We start from the raw sequence: 15920 nt of genomic DNA, 5'->3' as shown, positions 1-15920 counted from the left end.
TGCTATTGGGTATACTCTTGATGATCTTAAGGGCATTAGTCCCACTCTATGTCAACACAAAATAAATTTGGAGAAAGACGCCAAACCAGTTATTGATCACCAATGACGGCTAAATCCTAAGATGAAAGAAGTGGTAAGAAAGGAAATACTAAAGCTTCTTGAGGCAGGTATAATTTATCCCGTTGCTGATAGTCAGTGGGTAAGTCATGTCCATTGTGTCCCTAAGAAGGGAGGTATTACTGTCGTTCCTAATGATAAAGATGAATTGATCCCGCAAAGAATTATTACAGGTTATAGGATGGTAATTGATTTCCGCAAATTAAATAAAGCTACTAAAAAAGATCATTACCCTTTGCCTTTTATTGATCAAATGCTAGAAAGATTATCCAAACATACACATTTTTGCTTTCTAGATGGTTACTCTGGTTTCTCTCAAATACCTGTGTCAGCTGAGGATCAAGAAAAGACCACTTTACTTGCCCTTTCGGTACTTTTGCTTATAGACGTATGCCTTTTGGTTTATGTAATGCACCTGCTACCTTTCAAAGATGCATGATGGCTATATTCTCTGACTTTTGTGAAAAGATTTGTGAGGTTTTCATGGATGATTTCTCCGTTTATGGATCCTCTTTTGATGATTGCTTGAGCAACCTTGATCGAGTTTTGCAGAGATGTGAAGAAACTAATCTTGTCTTGAATTGGGAGAAATGCCACTTTATGGTTAATAAAGGTATTTTCTTGGGGCATAAAATTTCTGAAAGAGGTATTGAAGTTGGTAAAGCTAAAGTTGATGCTATTGAAAATTTGCCGTGTCCTAAGGACATCAAAGGTATAAGAAGTTTCCTTGGTCATGCCGGTTTTTATAGGAGGTTCATTAAGGACTTCTCAAAAATTTCCCGGCCTCTGACCAATCTATTGCAAAAAGATATACTTTTTGTCTTTGATGATGATTGTGTAGAAGCATTTGAAATACTTAAGAAAGCTTTGATTTCTGCACCTATCGTTCAGCCACCTGATTGGAATTGACCCTTCGAAATTATGTGTGATGCTAGCGATTATGCTGTAGGTGATGTTCTAGGGCAAAGAGTTGATAAGAAGCTAAATGTTATCCAATATGCTAGTAAAACTATAGATAGTGCCCAGAGAAATTATGCTACTACTGAAAAAGAATTTTTAGCAGTTGTATTTGCTTGTGATAAGTTCAGACCTTATATTGTTGATTCTAAAGTAACTATTCACACTGATCATGCTGCTATTAAATATCTTATGGAAAAGAAAGATGCTAAACCTAGACTTACTAGATGGGTTCTCTTGCTACAAGAATTTGACTTGCATATTATCGATCGAAAGGGAGCTGAGAACCCCGTTGCAGATAACTTGTCTAGGTTAGAGAATGTTCTTGATGACCCACTACCTATTGATGATAGCTTCCCCGATGAACAATTAGCTGTCATAAATGCTTCTCGTACTACTCCATGGTATGCAGATTATGCCAATTACATTGTTGCTAAATTTATACCACCTAGCAAAAGAAAAAGTTTTTCTATGACTTAAAACACTACTTCCATGGAGCATACATCCGAGACAGGGGACACGGTGTTTACCCAAGTCGGTGTCAAAACCGGCGGATCTCGGGTAGGGGGTCCAGAACTGTGCGTCTAAGGTCGATGGTTGCAGGAGAGAGGGGACACGATGTTTACCTAGGTTCGGGCCCTCTCTATGGAGGTAATACCCTACTTCCTGCTTGATTGATCTTGATGAATATGTGTATTACAAGAGTTGATCTACCATGAGATCGTAATGGCTAAACCCCTAGAAGTCTGGCTTGTATGACTATGGTAATGAGTATATCCTTTCCAGACTACAGCCTCCAGTTTATATAGACACTAGGGGGGGGATCTAGGGTTACATAGAGTCGGTTACATAAGAAGGAATCTTCATAGTTAGTCGCCAAGCTTGCCTTCCACGCCAAGGAGAGTCCTATCAGGACACGAGTATAGTCTTTGGCCTTCATGTCTTCACAGCCCATCAGTCAGGCCCATGGATAACAGGCCGGACGCCCGAGGACCCCTTAGTCCAGGACTCCCTCAGTAGCCCCTGAACCTGGCTTCAATGACGAGAAGTCCGGCGCGCAGATTGTCTTCGGCATTGCAAGGCGGGTTCCTTTCTATCCGAACTCCAAGATAGTCTTCGGACATGATGATAGTATCCGGACCTGTCACACACACCATACACAACCACAGAGAGAATATAATTTAGCACGAGTCCAATCCGCTGACAAGTTTTGGTAGCATGACATTACGTCCGACCGGTCATAATTCCGGACCGTTGTGTGTCCGACGCTCCATGTCCCGAGACGCGGTTGACGTGAGGCAAAGTAGAGATCGTGCCCCCTTATCGTGGGATTCTCATCAATGCGGGCATGGGTAACCCAACCGTGCCGTTTACACAGGCCTTGAGAATAGGCGAGCTTTTAGGGAGAGTGGGGAGGCGCTTGATATTCGCGTCCTTTATAAGGGGATAAGGATTCCCTTCCTTCACCCACACCTTTCTCTCCTTCCGTCCTTCCGTCCTTGAGCTCCAGCGCCCAAGATTTAGCTTTTCCTCGCTCGAGAAAGCACTCCAATCATGTCCGAATCCGGAGCTGGAGGCAAGTGGATGGCTTCCTCTGTTAAGAAGAAGGACATCACGGAGCTCCGGGAGGCCGGATATCTGGCCAAGGAGATTGCTCACTGACTCCCGACCAAAGGGAAAATTGCCCACACTCCAGAGCCCCATGAGAGGGTTGTGTTTCTCAGACACTTTGTCCGCGGGCTGGGATCCCCTCTCCACCCGTTCGTCCGCGGACTGATGTTTTACTAAGGGCTAGACTTTCATGACCTAGCCCCCAATTTCATTCTCAACATCACGGCATTCATTGTCGTGTGCGAGGCCTTCCTCCGCATCCCACCTCATTTCGACCTATGGCTAAATATTTTAATGTGAAGCCGAAAGTGGTGAGCGGCTAACAAGCAGAGTGCGGAGGCGCCATGCTGGGTAAGATGCCCAATGTTACCTGGCCCGAAGGCTCCTTTGCAGAAACGGTGAAGGGGTGGCAATCGGGGTGGTTCTACATCACCGAGCCGTGCGACGCTGACTGGGCGGCGGCCCCTAAATTCCGATCCGGAATCCCGATGCGGCTCACCTCCTGGCAAGAGAGGGGCCTAACCTAGGGTCCCTCGAGCGAGTTGACTGGGCTCCAGACGTGCGTCCAGAACATGATAGACAGGAAGATCAAGCTCGTCAACGTGATCCCGGTCATGCTCATCTGTCGGGTTCTTCTGTGCCAACACCGGACTTGCTATTTATGGGAGCATGATCCGGCCAAGCACCAGACGCTACTAGAGCTCTTCGGCACGATGCACGCGAAGACATCTAGAAAGTGCTCTTCAAGGCCGGTGAGACACCACCGCCGACGACCGAGGATCGCGGGCTCAGCTTAAAACGCCAGGCTAATTCGGTAAGTTGTTTCATGTTTTCAAGGCATACCCTTTACTAGCATATTTTGAGGAGAAAGCCTAAGCCTTCCTATCCATGTTTCCAGGCCTGGATCGAGGTAGCGGGAGGGATTAACTGTCCAGCTCCGCTGCCCGAAGACCCCGAATTTCCATTACTGACAAAAATGTTGTTTCCTGCACCTTATGAGGTGCCGGAGAAGACGGCCAAGAAAGCGGCCAAAGGGGCCCGGAGGGGCCCACGCCGAAAAGGCGCTCCGAACGTGATGTCCGAAGACGAGACTCACTCTTCGTCCGCCGAGGACGATGAAGAGGAGGAGGAAGAGGAAGATGACTCCCCACCCGAGGTGGGGAGGAAGAAAAGAACGGCCTCCATGAATCTGGAGGCGAAGGTACCCAAGAGGGGGAAAGGCTTCCCCACGGATAACTCCGCGTGGGATGTTGATAGCAGTCTAGAGCGGCCTTCCCGGGCCAAGCCTCGGGACGCATCGTAAGTATCAAAAATCTTTATGCATGCCCGAACGTCCGTCCTTTCTGCCTTGCAATATTGATATGTTTGAATCGTGTTATTGCAGTCCGTCCCGGGACAGCTCTCCGCGATCTTCATCAAAAGGTTCGCTGGACCCAAAGGAGAGGGCCAGCATGTCACCGCCGCCCGCTTACTCCCCTTCGGCCAAGGGTGATGACGAGGAGGCGTCCCAAAGGGCCTCCTCGGACCGGGGGAAGGCTCCGGAGATCGTCAGGGTGGCGCCCCAGGATGACTCCCGGGCCGCCGGATATATGGGGGAAAAAGCCCCTACGGAGATGGACAGTGTGGGCCGAGTTCTACTCGACCCTCAGCCGGGTTCTATTCCAGGGACCTATACGGCTCTGGAGTCCGGCAAACGACCTTTCCCAAAAAGAGGGGGTGTGCTACCGGTGACCTCCTTCCAACCGGAGGCGCCGGATCATCTACTGGAAGCGCTGCAAGGCGCCTCCATTGTGGATGAGCACCGTGCCCATATGGGTACGGTGATTGAAAGGGTTCAGTCCGCCAAAAACGGACTGACCGAAGCCTGCGCTAGCCTTCTAACAGGCTTTGAGGTGAGTAATGTAATTGTAGGAAGAATATCACAGTGTAGACAGTAGCCCCCGATGCTCTGTTCGGTGTCCGGAAAGAAAAAGCCGAACAGAGGATCAAAAATAATTTTTGCAGGAGTCTAACATAAGGTGTCTATGTGGATAAGCAGGCCTTGTTGCGGGCTGCTACCGCTCAAACCGCGGACGCCTCCGGACTGAAGCAGAAACTGGAGCGGGCCGAGGAAGAGCTCAGCCTCATGAAGAAGCAGCTGAGGGATAACCAAGGTATGCAGTAACCTGCGTGTATATTGAAGCATAAATGGTTCAAGCTGATTAAAGTGTCATGAACTGTACTAGGGGCCACGACCGAGGTGGCCGCCCTCAAAAAGGCGTTAGCCGAGGCCGAAGACAAAGCGGCCAAGGAACGCACCACGCGCGAGAAGCACGAGGCCCAGGTTAGCAAGGCCCAGCAAGAGCTCCAGGACGCCGTGGAGAAACTCGAGTCCTTGGAGCGCGATTTAAGATGCAAGAGTCCGAACTTGCGAAGGTTCGCCAGAGCGCACAGGATGCCCGAGCCGAAGCCCAGAGCACCCTCCAGGAAATTCAGGCAGCCAAGAAGAATGCGGCGGGTAATTCTTTCGCTATGCAGAGCAAATATGCGAAGGAAACATTCCTTGTACTTACCCGAATTTGGGTTTTCCAGGGGCGTTTACAAATCTGCCACGCAACATATCAGATGTCGTCGAGTTTTATCGAGCCGAAGAGGGGATGTCTACGGAGAAGCTATTCTGGTCTCAATATCTTGGACCAGAACATCCGGTGCCCTTTAGCGACCAGCTGAAACAACTGGTCGAGCTGCACAGGTCGGCCGAGCTAGTCATGAAGGACCTAATAGTCCGGCTGTGGCCTGCCGAGCCCATACCTAGCAGCTACTTCGGACTTCTGAAGCGGCTTGTGAGTGCCTGTCCACGGCTTGAAGCCGTGAAGCGGTCGGTCTGCATTGAAGGTGCACGGATGGCATTTTCCCGCGTCAAAACGCATTGGGCGAAGCTGGATGCCAAGAAGTTGATGACCGAGGGGCCGCCGAAGGGCAAGGAGCATCGTCGACCCGAGCTATATTTTGATAGTGTCCTGGAGGGATCCCGCCTTGTGGCGGAGCAATGTGCGAAGGATGTTATATTCCCATAAAACATTCGTATTATCATGTCCTGTAATATGGAACAATTATGCTATGTAATATAATGGTTGTGATTAAATTTTACCTCCTGTGCGGCCGTTTATGAAAATCTGAGAGTTGACCAGTCGTCGGCTTCTGCCCCCACGTAGATAGTACATGGGTGTTCGGGATAAATATAAACACTCTTTACTCCACATTCCGGTCCTTAAAGGAGGTGTTTAGCGCAACGAACAAGGCAATCAGACTATGCAGCCTTTATTACCCTCACTTAGCCATAGGAATTTGACAATGAAAATTTCAGCGAAGCCCTTGGTGTTCGGCAGGCCGAACTAGGGGCGTTATACACGCCTAATCGGATAAAACCGATTCCTCGCATAAAGCGGAAAAAATCTCTAGGGATTTGAGACCTCTCGAACAGCTGACCAGCTCTCGCCACATCATGACAGTCAGTTTTCGGCTTTCTCTACTGAGGTGCTCGTCCGGAAGAACCAGGACACAATCGCAGTAGTTCTCCCTTTACTACCCTAGCCGATATAGCGGAACGTAAGGTAGCAAACATAGGAGCCTGGCAACGCAACTATTGACCAAAGACATGATTCGGAGCCGATGCATATAATGCTATAAGTTCGGGGTGCCGAATTGTACTGTAAAAGTGTTCGGACTTTTGTTGCCTTAATGCGGGGCGTGATGAAGCCCCTGGCGCAGTAATACGTACCAGAATGTACGCGTGCAACGAGTAATAAATACAAAGGAAAAAGGGGGAAGATTAAGCAATAAACTGATGCTGCCCTTTATTTTTGTAATGTGATTAATACGTCGAGGCGTATTTGTACATGTAATATGATAAGAAAAAAAAGGCTATATAGCATGCCAAGACCAAGTGCGAGCTGCGTGCGGGTATGTAAAACAGGTATAGCAATCGTTAACGGAGGCCACCTGGGGGTTCCCTTGTGCGCCAAAGCTCCTTGCCTCCTTGGTGTGTCCGACGAACGGGTTGTCGGAAGAAGCCTCGAGAAGAGAGAAAGGGCCTGAAATGGAAAAGAAAAGGTACGCGAATCCTAGGGTCGGTCGAACCGCACTGTGGATCGCGAGCTAGCTATGCCTCCGTCCATATCCATGGGTTTTTGGGCGCGTAGTTATGTACGCATGGTACGAGTGCCACTCCCTTATCGGGGCTGGAGCAGAGGCCGAATTGCTAATCACGCTCTTGACGAGCCGAGCTGTCCTGTTGAAGTGTAATCCGGACTCTCTTAACGATGTCCAGGGGCTCGGCAGCCGGATTATAGTTCTGCTTGAAAAGGCCGTTCTGTACCTCTGCTGCTAGGGTGGCTATGTGCTCCTCAGTATGGAGGGAGCGTTCCGTGTTTCCATTGACTGTTATGACGCCGCGTGGACCGGGCATCTTGAGCTTGAGATAAGCATAGTGCGGCACCGCGTTGAATCTAGCAAACGCGGTTCGTCGGAGCAGTGCATGGTAGCCGCTGCGGAAGGGGACGATATCGAAGATTAGTTCTTCGCTTCGGAAGTTGTCCGGGGAACCGAAGACCACCTCCAGCGTGATTGAGCTCGTACAACGGGCATGTACGCCTGGTATGACTCCTTTAAAGGTAGTCTTTGTGGGCTTCATTCGTGAGGGATTAATGCCCATTTTGCGCACTGTATCCTGATAGAGCAGGTTGAGGCTGCTACCACCGTCCATTAGGACGCGTGTTAGGTGAAATCCGTCAATGATTGGGTCGAGGACCAGTGCGGCCGAACCGCCATGACGGACACTAGTTGGGTGATCTCGATGATCGAAGGTGATCGGGAATGACGGCCATGGATTGAATTTTGGGGCGGCTGGCTCTACCGCATAGACATCCCTGAGTGCGCGCTTGCGTTCCCTTTTGGGGATGTGTGTAGCATATATCATGTTCACCATTTTGACTTGAGGGGGGGATTTCTTCTTCCCCCGGGTGTTCGGCTGCCGGGGCTCTTCGTCGTCGTCCTCGCTTTGCGATCCCATTTCCCTGCTCTCGGTATTTGAGTTGCTGGCTTGCTTGAAAACCCGGCAATCTCTGTTGGTATGATTGGCTTGTTTGTCTGGGGTGCCGTGTATCTGGCACAGACGATCGAGTATGCGGTCCAAGCTGGATGGTCCCTCGCTGTTCCTTTTATAAGGTTTCTTTCGCTGGCCGGACTTGGAACCACTGAATCCGGCATGAACCGTAGTGTCATCGGTGTTATCGCCATTGCTTCGGCGTTTGTGTCTATTGCGCCGGAGCTTGCCGGTGCTGTTTTTGGATTCGGAGGGGCCTGCCTCGTTGGCTGTGTTTTTACACGAGCCAGCCAACTATCTTCAGCCGCGCAAAAGCGGGTCATGAGTGCCGTGAGGGTTGCCATAGACTTCGGCTTTTCTTGGCCGAGGTGGCGGGCGAGCCATTTGTCACAGATGCTATGTTTAAAGGCCGTTAGGGCTTCGGCATCCGGACAGTCAACGATCTGGTTCTTTTTGGTTAGGAACCTAGTCCAGAATTTTCTGGCTGATTCTCCAGGTTGTTGAACTATATGACTTAAGTCATCGGCATCTGGTGGCCGGACATAAGTACCTTGGAAGTTGTCAAGAAAAGCTTCTTCCAAGTCCTCCCAACTGCCGATGGAATTTTCAGCAGGCTATTTAACCAGTGTCTAGCAGGCCCTTTTAGTTTCAGTGGGAGGTATTTGATGGCGTGGAGATTGTCTCCTCGGGCCATATGGATGTGGAGAATAAAATCTTCGATCCATACTGCGGGATCGGTTGTTCCGTCGTATGATTCAATATTGACGGGCTTGAACTCCTCGGGGAATTCATGATCCAGTACTTCATCTGTGAAGCAGAGAGGGTGTGCGGCGCCTCTATATCGGGCCGCGTCGCGGCACACCTCCGATGAAGGCCGCCTGCGGTTATCTGCCTAGGCGTGACTAGGTTTGTCACGTCCGGATAGGTAGCCGTCATCCCGAGTCGGAAAGCGTCCTCGCGATCCGTAGATTGACCTGGTGTGTCCTGCTCTACTGTCTAGATCCTGCTGAAGATCCTATGTATGGTCCCGAGCTGTTTTGTCTCTATTTTTATGAGGCGGTGGGGCGGGTTGTTGTTCGGCCTGAGTTGCCGTTTTACCCCGACCGCGGGGTGGTCGGTCCGCCGCACTATCTCGACCACGTGGTGGTCGTTCCGCATAGCACTAGGGAGGTATGCTCTCTGGTCCCTCCTCGTCGAACTGAGGTAGCAGTCTGCGCTTTGGGTAACTCTTGGTTCGGCGCTTGAGGCCGTATTCTTCAGCTGCCGGGACATCAGTCCATCTGTCAATGAGTAGGTCTTGATCGGCTTGAAGCTGTTGCTGCTTTTTCTTCAGGCTTGTTGCAGTAGCTATTAGCTGGCGCTTGAAGCGCTCCTGCTCGAGGGGTGCCTCAGGCACGATGAAATCCTCGCTACCGAGGCTCTCCTCATCCTCGGAGAGTGGACGATAACTATCATCATCCGGGTCATTGGGCATGGCCTGTTTATCAGGGTTAACTAGCCCGTTGTCTTGTTCCTCCTGTTCGGATGTTGCTCCAACAGGGTCTTCATTGTTTTCGGCGTCGTTCGGAGTGCTGTTTTCACCGGTTCCAGTGTTGCTGTCTTTGGTGCGACGTGACTTAGAACGGCGTCTAGGGCGTCGGCTCTTGGACTGTGTCTCAGAAGGTTTATTCGCAACTGGGTCTTCTTTGTCATTGTTGCTAGCTTTTTTAGGTGTGTCAACCATGTACACATCGTACGAAGAGGTGGTCGTCCAACGTCCAGTGAATGGCGGGTCTTGGCCTTGCTCCTTGTCGGCATCGTCGTCCATACCGTCAATGTCTTCGGAGCCATAATCAAGCACGTGGGTTAAGTCCTCGACAGTGGCTATGAAGTGGGTAGTGGGTGGGAAGCGAAATTCCCCATCATCAGCTTCTAGTTCGAACCAGACATCGTTCGGCTGTGAGTCCCCCGCCAAGGACAGGTTTTTTAATGAATTTAGAACGTCACCCAAGGGCGAGTGTTGGAAGATATCTGCGGCGTTGAACTCGAAGATCGGTAACCGATCCAGCTCTGCGCCCGTAGGCGTACGCGGTTCGGAATTTATAGCCGGAAACGAGTCCGGAATTCCGTTGACGCAGATACTCCCAGGTGTTGAACATATGTGCGGCTCCAACGCCGCAGACTTTGTGGCTTCGGATGGTGCAATCTGCTCCGGATCTATGGCCGTAGCAGTTACAGGAACCATCTCCTGAATGTGGTCTGATGACATATTTAAGTCATGTTCATCGGAGCGAGGGGGAGCGCTCGCCGCGGTCTCAAATCCATTGAAGATCAAGTCTCCACGGATATCCGCAACGTAGTTCAAGCTTCCAAATCTGACCTGGTGGCCAGGGGCGTAGCTATCGATCTACTCTAGGTGGCCAAGCGAGTTGGCCCGCAGTACGAAGCCGCCGAATACGACAATCTGGCCGGGGAGGAAGGTTTCTCCTTGGACAGCATCACTATAGATGATCGAAGGGGCCATCGAACCTTTCGTCGACGGCGCAGCGGAGCTCTCAATGAAAGCACCAATGTCGGTGTCAAAACCAGTGGATCTCGGGTAGGGGGTCCCGAACTGTGCGTCTAAGGTCGATGGTTGCAGGAGACAGGGGACACGATGTTTACCCAGGTTCGGGCCCTCTCTATGGAGGTAATACCCTACTTCCTGCTTGATTGATCTTGATGAAAATGAGTATTACAAGAGTTGATCTACCACGAGATCGTAATGGCTAAAACCCTAGAAGTCTAGCGTGTATGACTATGGTAATGAGTATATCCTTTCCGGACTACACCCTCCGGTTTATATAGACACCGGGGGGACCTAGGGTTACATAGAGTCGGTTACATAAGACGGAATCTTCATAGTTAGTCGCCAAGCTTGCCTTCCACGCCAAGGAGAGTCCTATCCGTACACAAGTATAGTCTTTGACCTTCATGTCTTCACAGCCCATCAGTCCGGCCCATGGATAACAGGCCGGACGCCCGAGGACCCCTTAGTCCAGGACTCCCTCAGATGACCGACATCTTTATAAAGAAGGAGTAGATGGTGTTATTAGACGTTGTATACCTGAGCATGAACAGGAACATATCTACGCAAGTGTCACTCCGAGGCTTATGAAGGACACCACGCTGGAGATAGAACTGCACATAAGGTATTGCAATCCGGTTTTTATTGGCCTACTCTCTTCAAGGATGCTCGTAAGTTTGTCTTGTCTTGTGATGAATGTCAAAGAATTGGTAATATCAGTAGACGTCTGGAAATGCCTATAAATTATTCACTTGTTATCGAACCATTTGATGTTTGGGGCTTTGATTATATGGGACCGTTTCCTTCCTCTAATGGGTATACTCATATTTTAGTTGTTGTTGATTACGTTACTAAGTGGGTAGAAGCTATCCCAACTAGTAGTGCTGATCACAACACTTCTACTAAGATGCTTAAAGAAGTTATTTTTCCGAGGTTTTGAGTCCCTAGATCTCTAATGACTGATGGTGGTTCACATTTTATTCATGGTGCTTTCCGTAAAATGCTTGCTAAGTATGATGTTAATCACAGAATTGCATCCCCTTACCACCCACAGTCTAGTGGTCAAGTAGAATTGAGAAATAGAGAGCTCAAATTAATTTTGCAAAAGACTGTTAATAGATCTAGAAAGAATTGGTCCAAGAAACTTGATGATGCATTATGGGCCTATAGAACTGCATATAAAAATCCTATGGGTATGTCTCCGTATAAAATGGTTTATGGAAAAGCATGTCACTTACCTCTCAAACTAGAACATAAGGCGTATTGGGCTATTAAAGAGCTCAATTATGATTTCACGCTTGCTAGTGACAAGAGACTATTTGACATTAGCTCACGTGATGAATGGAGAACCCAAGCCTATGAGAATGCCAAACTGTTTAAAGAAAAGGTTAAAAGATATGGCATGAGTTTAACGTAGGTGATTATGTGTTGCTATTCAACTCTCGTTTAAGATTTTTTGCAGGAAAGCTTCTCTCTAAATGGGAAGGTCCTTACGTCATCGAGGAGGTCTATCGTTCCGGTGCCATAAAAATCAACAACTTCGAAGGCACAAATCCGAAGGTGGTGAACGGTCAAAGAATCAAATATTATATCTCAGGTAATCCCATATATGTTGAAACCAATATTAATGAAACCGTAACCCCGGAGGAATACATAAGGGACACTTTCCAGAACGTTTTTTCAAGCTCCGAAAAGGAATAGGTATGTGGTACGGTAAGTAAACCGACTCCAAAACAGTTCTAATGGAAATTTTTCTCCGTTTTGGAATATCTAGAAAAATAGGAAAATAAGAAGTAGTCCAGGAAGGACACGAGGGTGGGAGGCGCACCCTACCCCCTGGGCATGCCCCCCTGCCTCGTGGGCACCTCGTGCGCTCTCCGGACTCCGTTTTCTTGCAAGATACTTCTTTTGGTCGGTAAAAATTCATTATATAAACTCCCGAAGGTTTTGACTCTCGTACGTATCACGCAAATATCCTCTGTTTTTGTTTCGAGCTGTTTTCTGCCAGAGTTGTCAAGGCCAGGCATCATGTCGTCTCCCTCCTCCAACAATGATGGTAAAGATGCTTGGCTAATGAAGATAGAGTTGAAGAGAGAAGAACCCGGGGAGATCAACAAGGATGATGGGATCAAGAAGGCCATGGAGGATCAAGCTCCAGCAGCAGAAGAAGAAGACATCCTTCCACCTCATCACAATCTTCTTACCCCAACTGACACTACAGGAAACATGTAATTTGCCGTCTGTGAATCCCAGACGGCAAAGACCTAAATCCAGACGGCAAAGATTTTGCCATCAGAAAGCAAACGGCAAACTCAGACGGCAAAGATAAGTCAGCAAAGAATAATTTGCCGTCAGCTTTTCATCGGGAAGACGGCAAAGACTTTGCCGTCAGCCAACTCTGTCTTTGCCATCAAGCCCAGTAATAGCAGACAGCAGAGAAAACCATCTTTGTCGTCAGCTAGACTATGTCTTTGCCGCCAGCCTCATATATCCCTGACGGCAAAGAACTTTTTATTATTTAAAAAATATATGAACCAACAGTGCAGGTGCAGAGGCCGTACATGGTCGAAGGCGTACGCAAAATTTTTCATAGTAATTTCGCAACAACCAGTATAAGAATGGATGACGAACGAACGGATTTTACATGATAGAACTAGTCCATTTACAGTATATATCCATCACCACTCACTCATCCACGAACAAGCAAACTCTATTTCAACTTCTAAAAAAACTACTCTATTTGACGAACTGGGCATTCCGTCAAACACCTGGCGGGCGCCGGCAACGTCCCCCGTGGCGACCATGCACTTGAGGAGCACGTTGTGGGACACGATGCCCGGCATGATTGAGAGCTTGGCTGGGAGGTCGCGGAAGGCCTGGATGGCGCGGGCGGGCTGGTCGGCGTCGTAGTAGGCGGCGAGGAGGGCGGAGAGGGCGCGGTCGGAGGGGGGCACGACGAGGCGGAAGGTGGAGAGGGAGTGTGTGCGCATGCCTGCGGCGACGTAGAGCATGATGAGGCGGACGAGGAAGCCCTCGGAGGGGTGCGGCGCCGGGAGGGTGGTGAGGGAGGCGGAGAGCACGCGGTAGACGAGGTCGGGGTGGGCGGCGGCGGTGAGGCGGGAGACGGCGAGGGAGAAGATCGAGCGGTCGCCGAGGAAGGGCGGGTGCGGGATGCCTTTCAGGAAGAGGGCGGCGAGCTCGTCGAGCGGCGTGTCAGCACTGCGGATGGAGTTCTTGATGCGGGCGAGCTCGGCGGGGCTGATGGTGGGGGCCGTGGAGGACTGGGCCTGCGTGGAGAGGAGGCGCACGAGGTCCTGGCGGCGGAGGAGCAGCGCCGGTGCCGGGGCGAGGGCCTGGCAGAGCGCGGCGGCGGCGGCCATCGGGGAAGGGCCAGCCTGTCGCCGTCCCATCGTGGGCATGGGTGGTTGGTGGGCTGGTGGCATGTGTGTGTGTGGGTGGTTGGGGGGCTGGTGGCATGTGTGTGTGTGTGGGTGGATGTGGACATTGTGCGTGTTAGAGAGGATAAGTGAGACGACACGTGGCTGGGTGTGGACTGCGTCCGCGCGTGGCAGGTGGTGTGGTGGGTGGTTGTGCAGGTAGGTGGGATGGGTGGTGTGGATCGTGGACATGAGGAGCGGACGGTGTTGGATCGCTGCCATGTCATCAATCCATGTAGTTGATCCGCGTGCTGTGCTTTCTCTTTGTCGTCTTGAATTTTTTTTACAGACGGCAAAGTACTTTGCCGTCTTCGTTTTTCTGTACAAGCGGCAAAGTGCTCATTTTGCCGTCTGTAGAGAAAAACGAAGACGGCAAAGTATTTTGCCATCTGTGTTTTGGTTTGCAGGCGACAAAGTTAGCTCTTTGACGTCTGTGTTTTTTTCGCAGACGGGAAAGTCTATTTTACCGTCTGTGTTTCTTTGTCGTCTGCTGATGATGGCAAACCCTTTCTTTGCCGTCTGCCCGACGAAAACCTGACAGCAAAGGCGCCCCCTGACGGCAAATTAGCTATTTCCTGTAGTGTGAGATTGAAGCTTTCAAGATGATTGAGTTAGCTCGTATACAAAACAAGTATCTCACACGTGAAAATATTTTGTTGAAGGAGCATATCGTCGCACTCAAGGGCATTATCCGCAAGTTGGAAGATCTCCTACGCTCGATGTGCGACTATCCATCATCACCATCCTCTTCACCAGCAAAGGAGACATAATCACATTGGTATGGGCACTCCCCTTGGAACTGCCAAGCTTGGGGGAGGTTCCCCGGTATCGTATCACCATCACACTCCTATCTATACCGTTTTTCTTAGTTCGATCCTTTTGGTAATATCTTTATCTAGTAGAATAATGTTTTAGTATGATCTAGTTGCGAGTTTTGATTTATGATCCCTCTATGTAATCGGGTCCGTGAGCTATATAATAAAGATTAGTGTTGAGTCAAGGGCTTGATTATCTTGCTATGATCTTGAGTGATAAAAGAAAAATAAAGTGATAAAAAGAAATAAAAAAGATCATATTCATCTTATGAAGAGTAATGACTTCACATATAAAGAGTATGACAATTAAAAGTTGTTGAGAGTTGACAAACATAGTTTTGGTCATTGTTGCAATTAATAGGAAGTAATAAAGAAAGAGAGGTCTCACATACAAAAAAATATACTATCTTGGACATCTTTTATGATTGTGATCACTCATTAAAATATGACATGCTAAAGAGTTGACGTTGGACAAGGAAGACAACGTAATGGGTTATGTTTTCTTATATCTGAAATAAAGTATATTGTCATGGATCATCCAACATGTTGAGCTTGCCTTTCTCCCTCATGCTAGCCAATTCTTTGCACCAAGTAGAGATACTACTTGTGCTTCCAAATACCCTTAAACCCAGTTTTGCCATGAGGGTCCACCATACCTACCTATGGATTGAGTAAGATCCTTCAAGTAAGTTGTCATCGTTGCATGAAATAAAAATTGCTTTCTAAATATGTATGACTTATTAGTGTGGAGAAAATAAGCTTTATACGATCTTGTGATGTGGAAGAAATAAAAGCGACGGATTGCATAATAAAGGTCCATATCACAAGTGGCAATATAAAGTGACGTTCTTCCGCATTAAGATTTTGTGCATTCAACCCTAAAAGCACATGACAACCTCTGCTTCCCTCTGCGAAGGGCCTATCTTTTACTTTTGCCTTCTACCTTATGCAAGAGTCATGGTGATCTTCACCTTTTCTTTTTACATTTTATCCTTTGGCAAGCACATTGTGTTGGAAAGATCCTGATATATATATCCAATTGGATGTAAGTTGGCATGAACTATTATTGTTGACATTACCCTTGAGGTAAAAGGTTGGGAGGCTAAACTATATGCCCCTATCTTTCTCTGTGTCCGATTAAAACTCCATACCCATAAGTATTGCGTGAGTGTTAGCAATTGTGAAAGACTAAATGATAGTTGAGTATGTGGACTTGCTGAAAAGCTCTATTATTGACTATTTCCGATGTTATGATTAATTGCAATTGCTTCAATGACTGAGATTATAGTTTGTTGGTTTTCAATGAAGTTTTTGATTCATACTTGACATTGTGAATAGATTGTTACTTTACTATA

At 48.6% G+C, this 15920-nt stretch overlaps 1 protein-coding gene across 1 annotated transcript; it reads right to left on the bottom strand.

Moving 5' to 3' along the window:
* Positions 1-12991: 12991 nt before the first annotated feature.
* On the bottom strand, positions 12992-13693 carry LOC109743372 (pentatricopeptide repeat-containing protein At1g11630, mitochondrial-like). The gene has a single exon (XM_020302459.1). The coding sequence runs from the start codon at positions 13691-13693 to the stop codon at positions 12992-12994; it is 702 nt and encodes a 233-aa protein (XP_020158048.1).
* Positions 13694-15920: the final 2227 nt, after the last annotated feature.

The sequence above is a fragment of the Aegilops tauschii genome, chromosome 4 (assembly GCF_002575655.3).
Source record: "Aegilops tauschii subsp. strangulata cultivar AL8/78 chromosome 4, Aet v6.0, whole genome shotgun sequence".
Classification (NCBI taxonomy): Eukaryota; Viridiplantae; Streptophyta; class Magnoliopsida; order Poales; family Poaceae; genus Aegilops; species Aegilops tauschii.
This window is presented reverse-complemented; position numbering and strand designations above follow the sequence as displayed.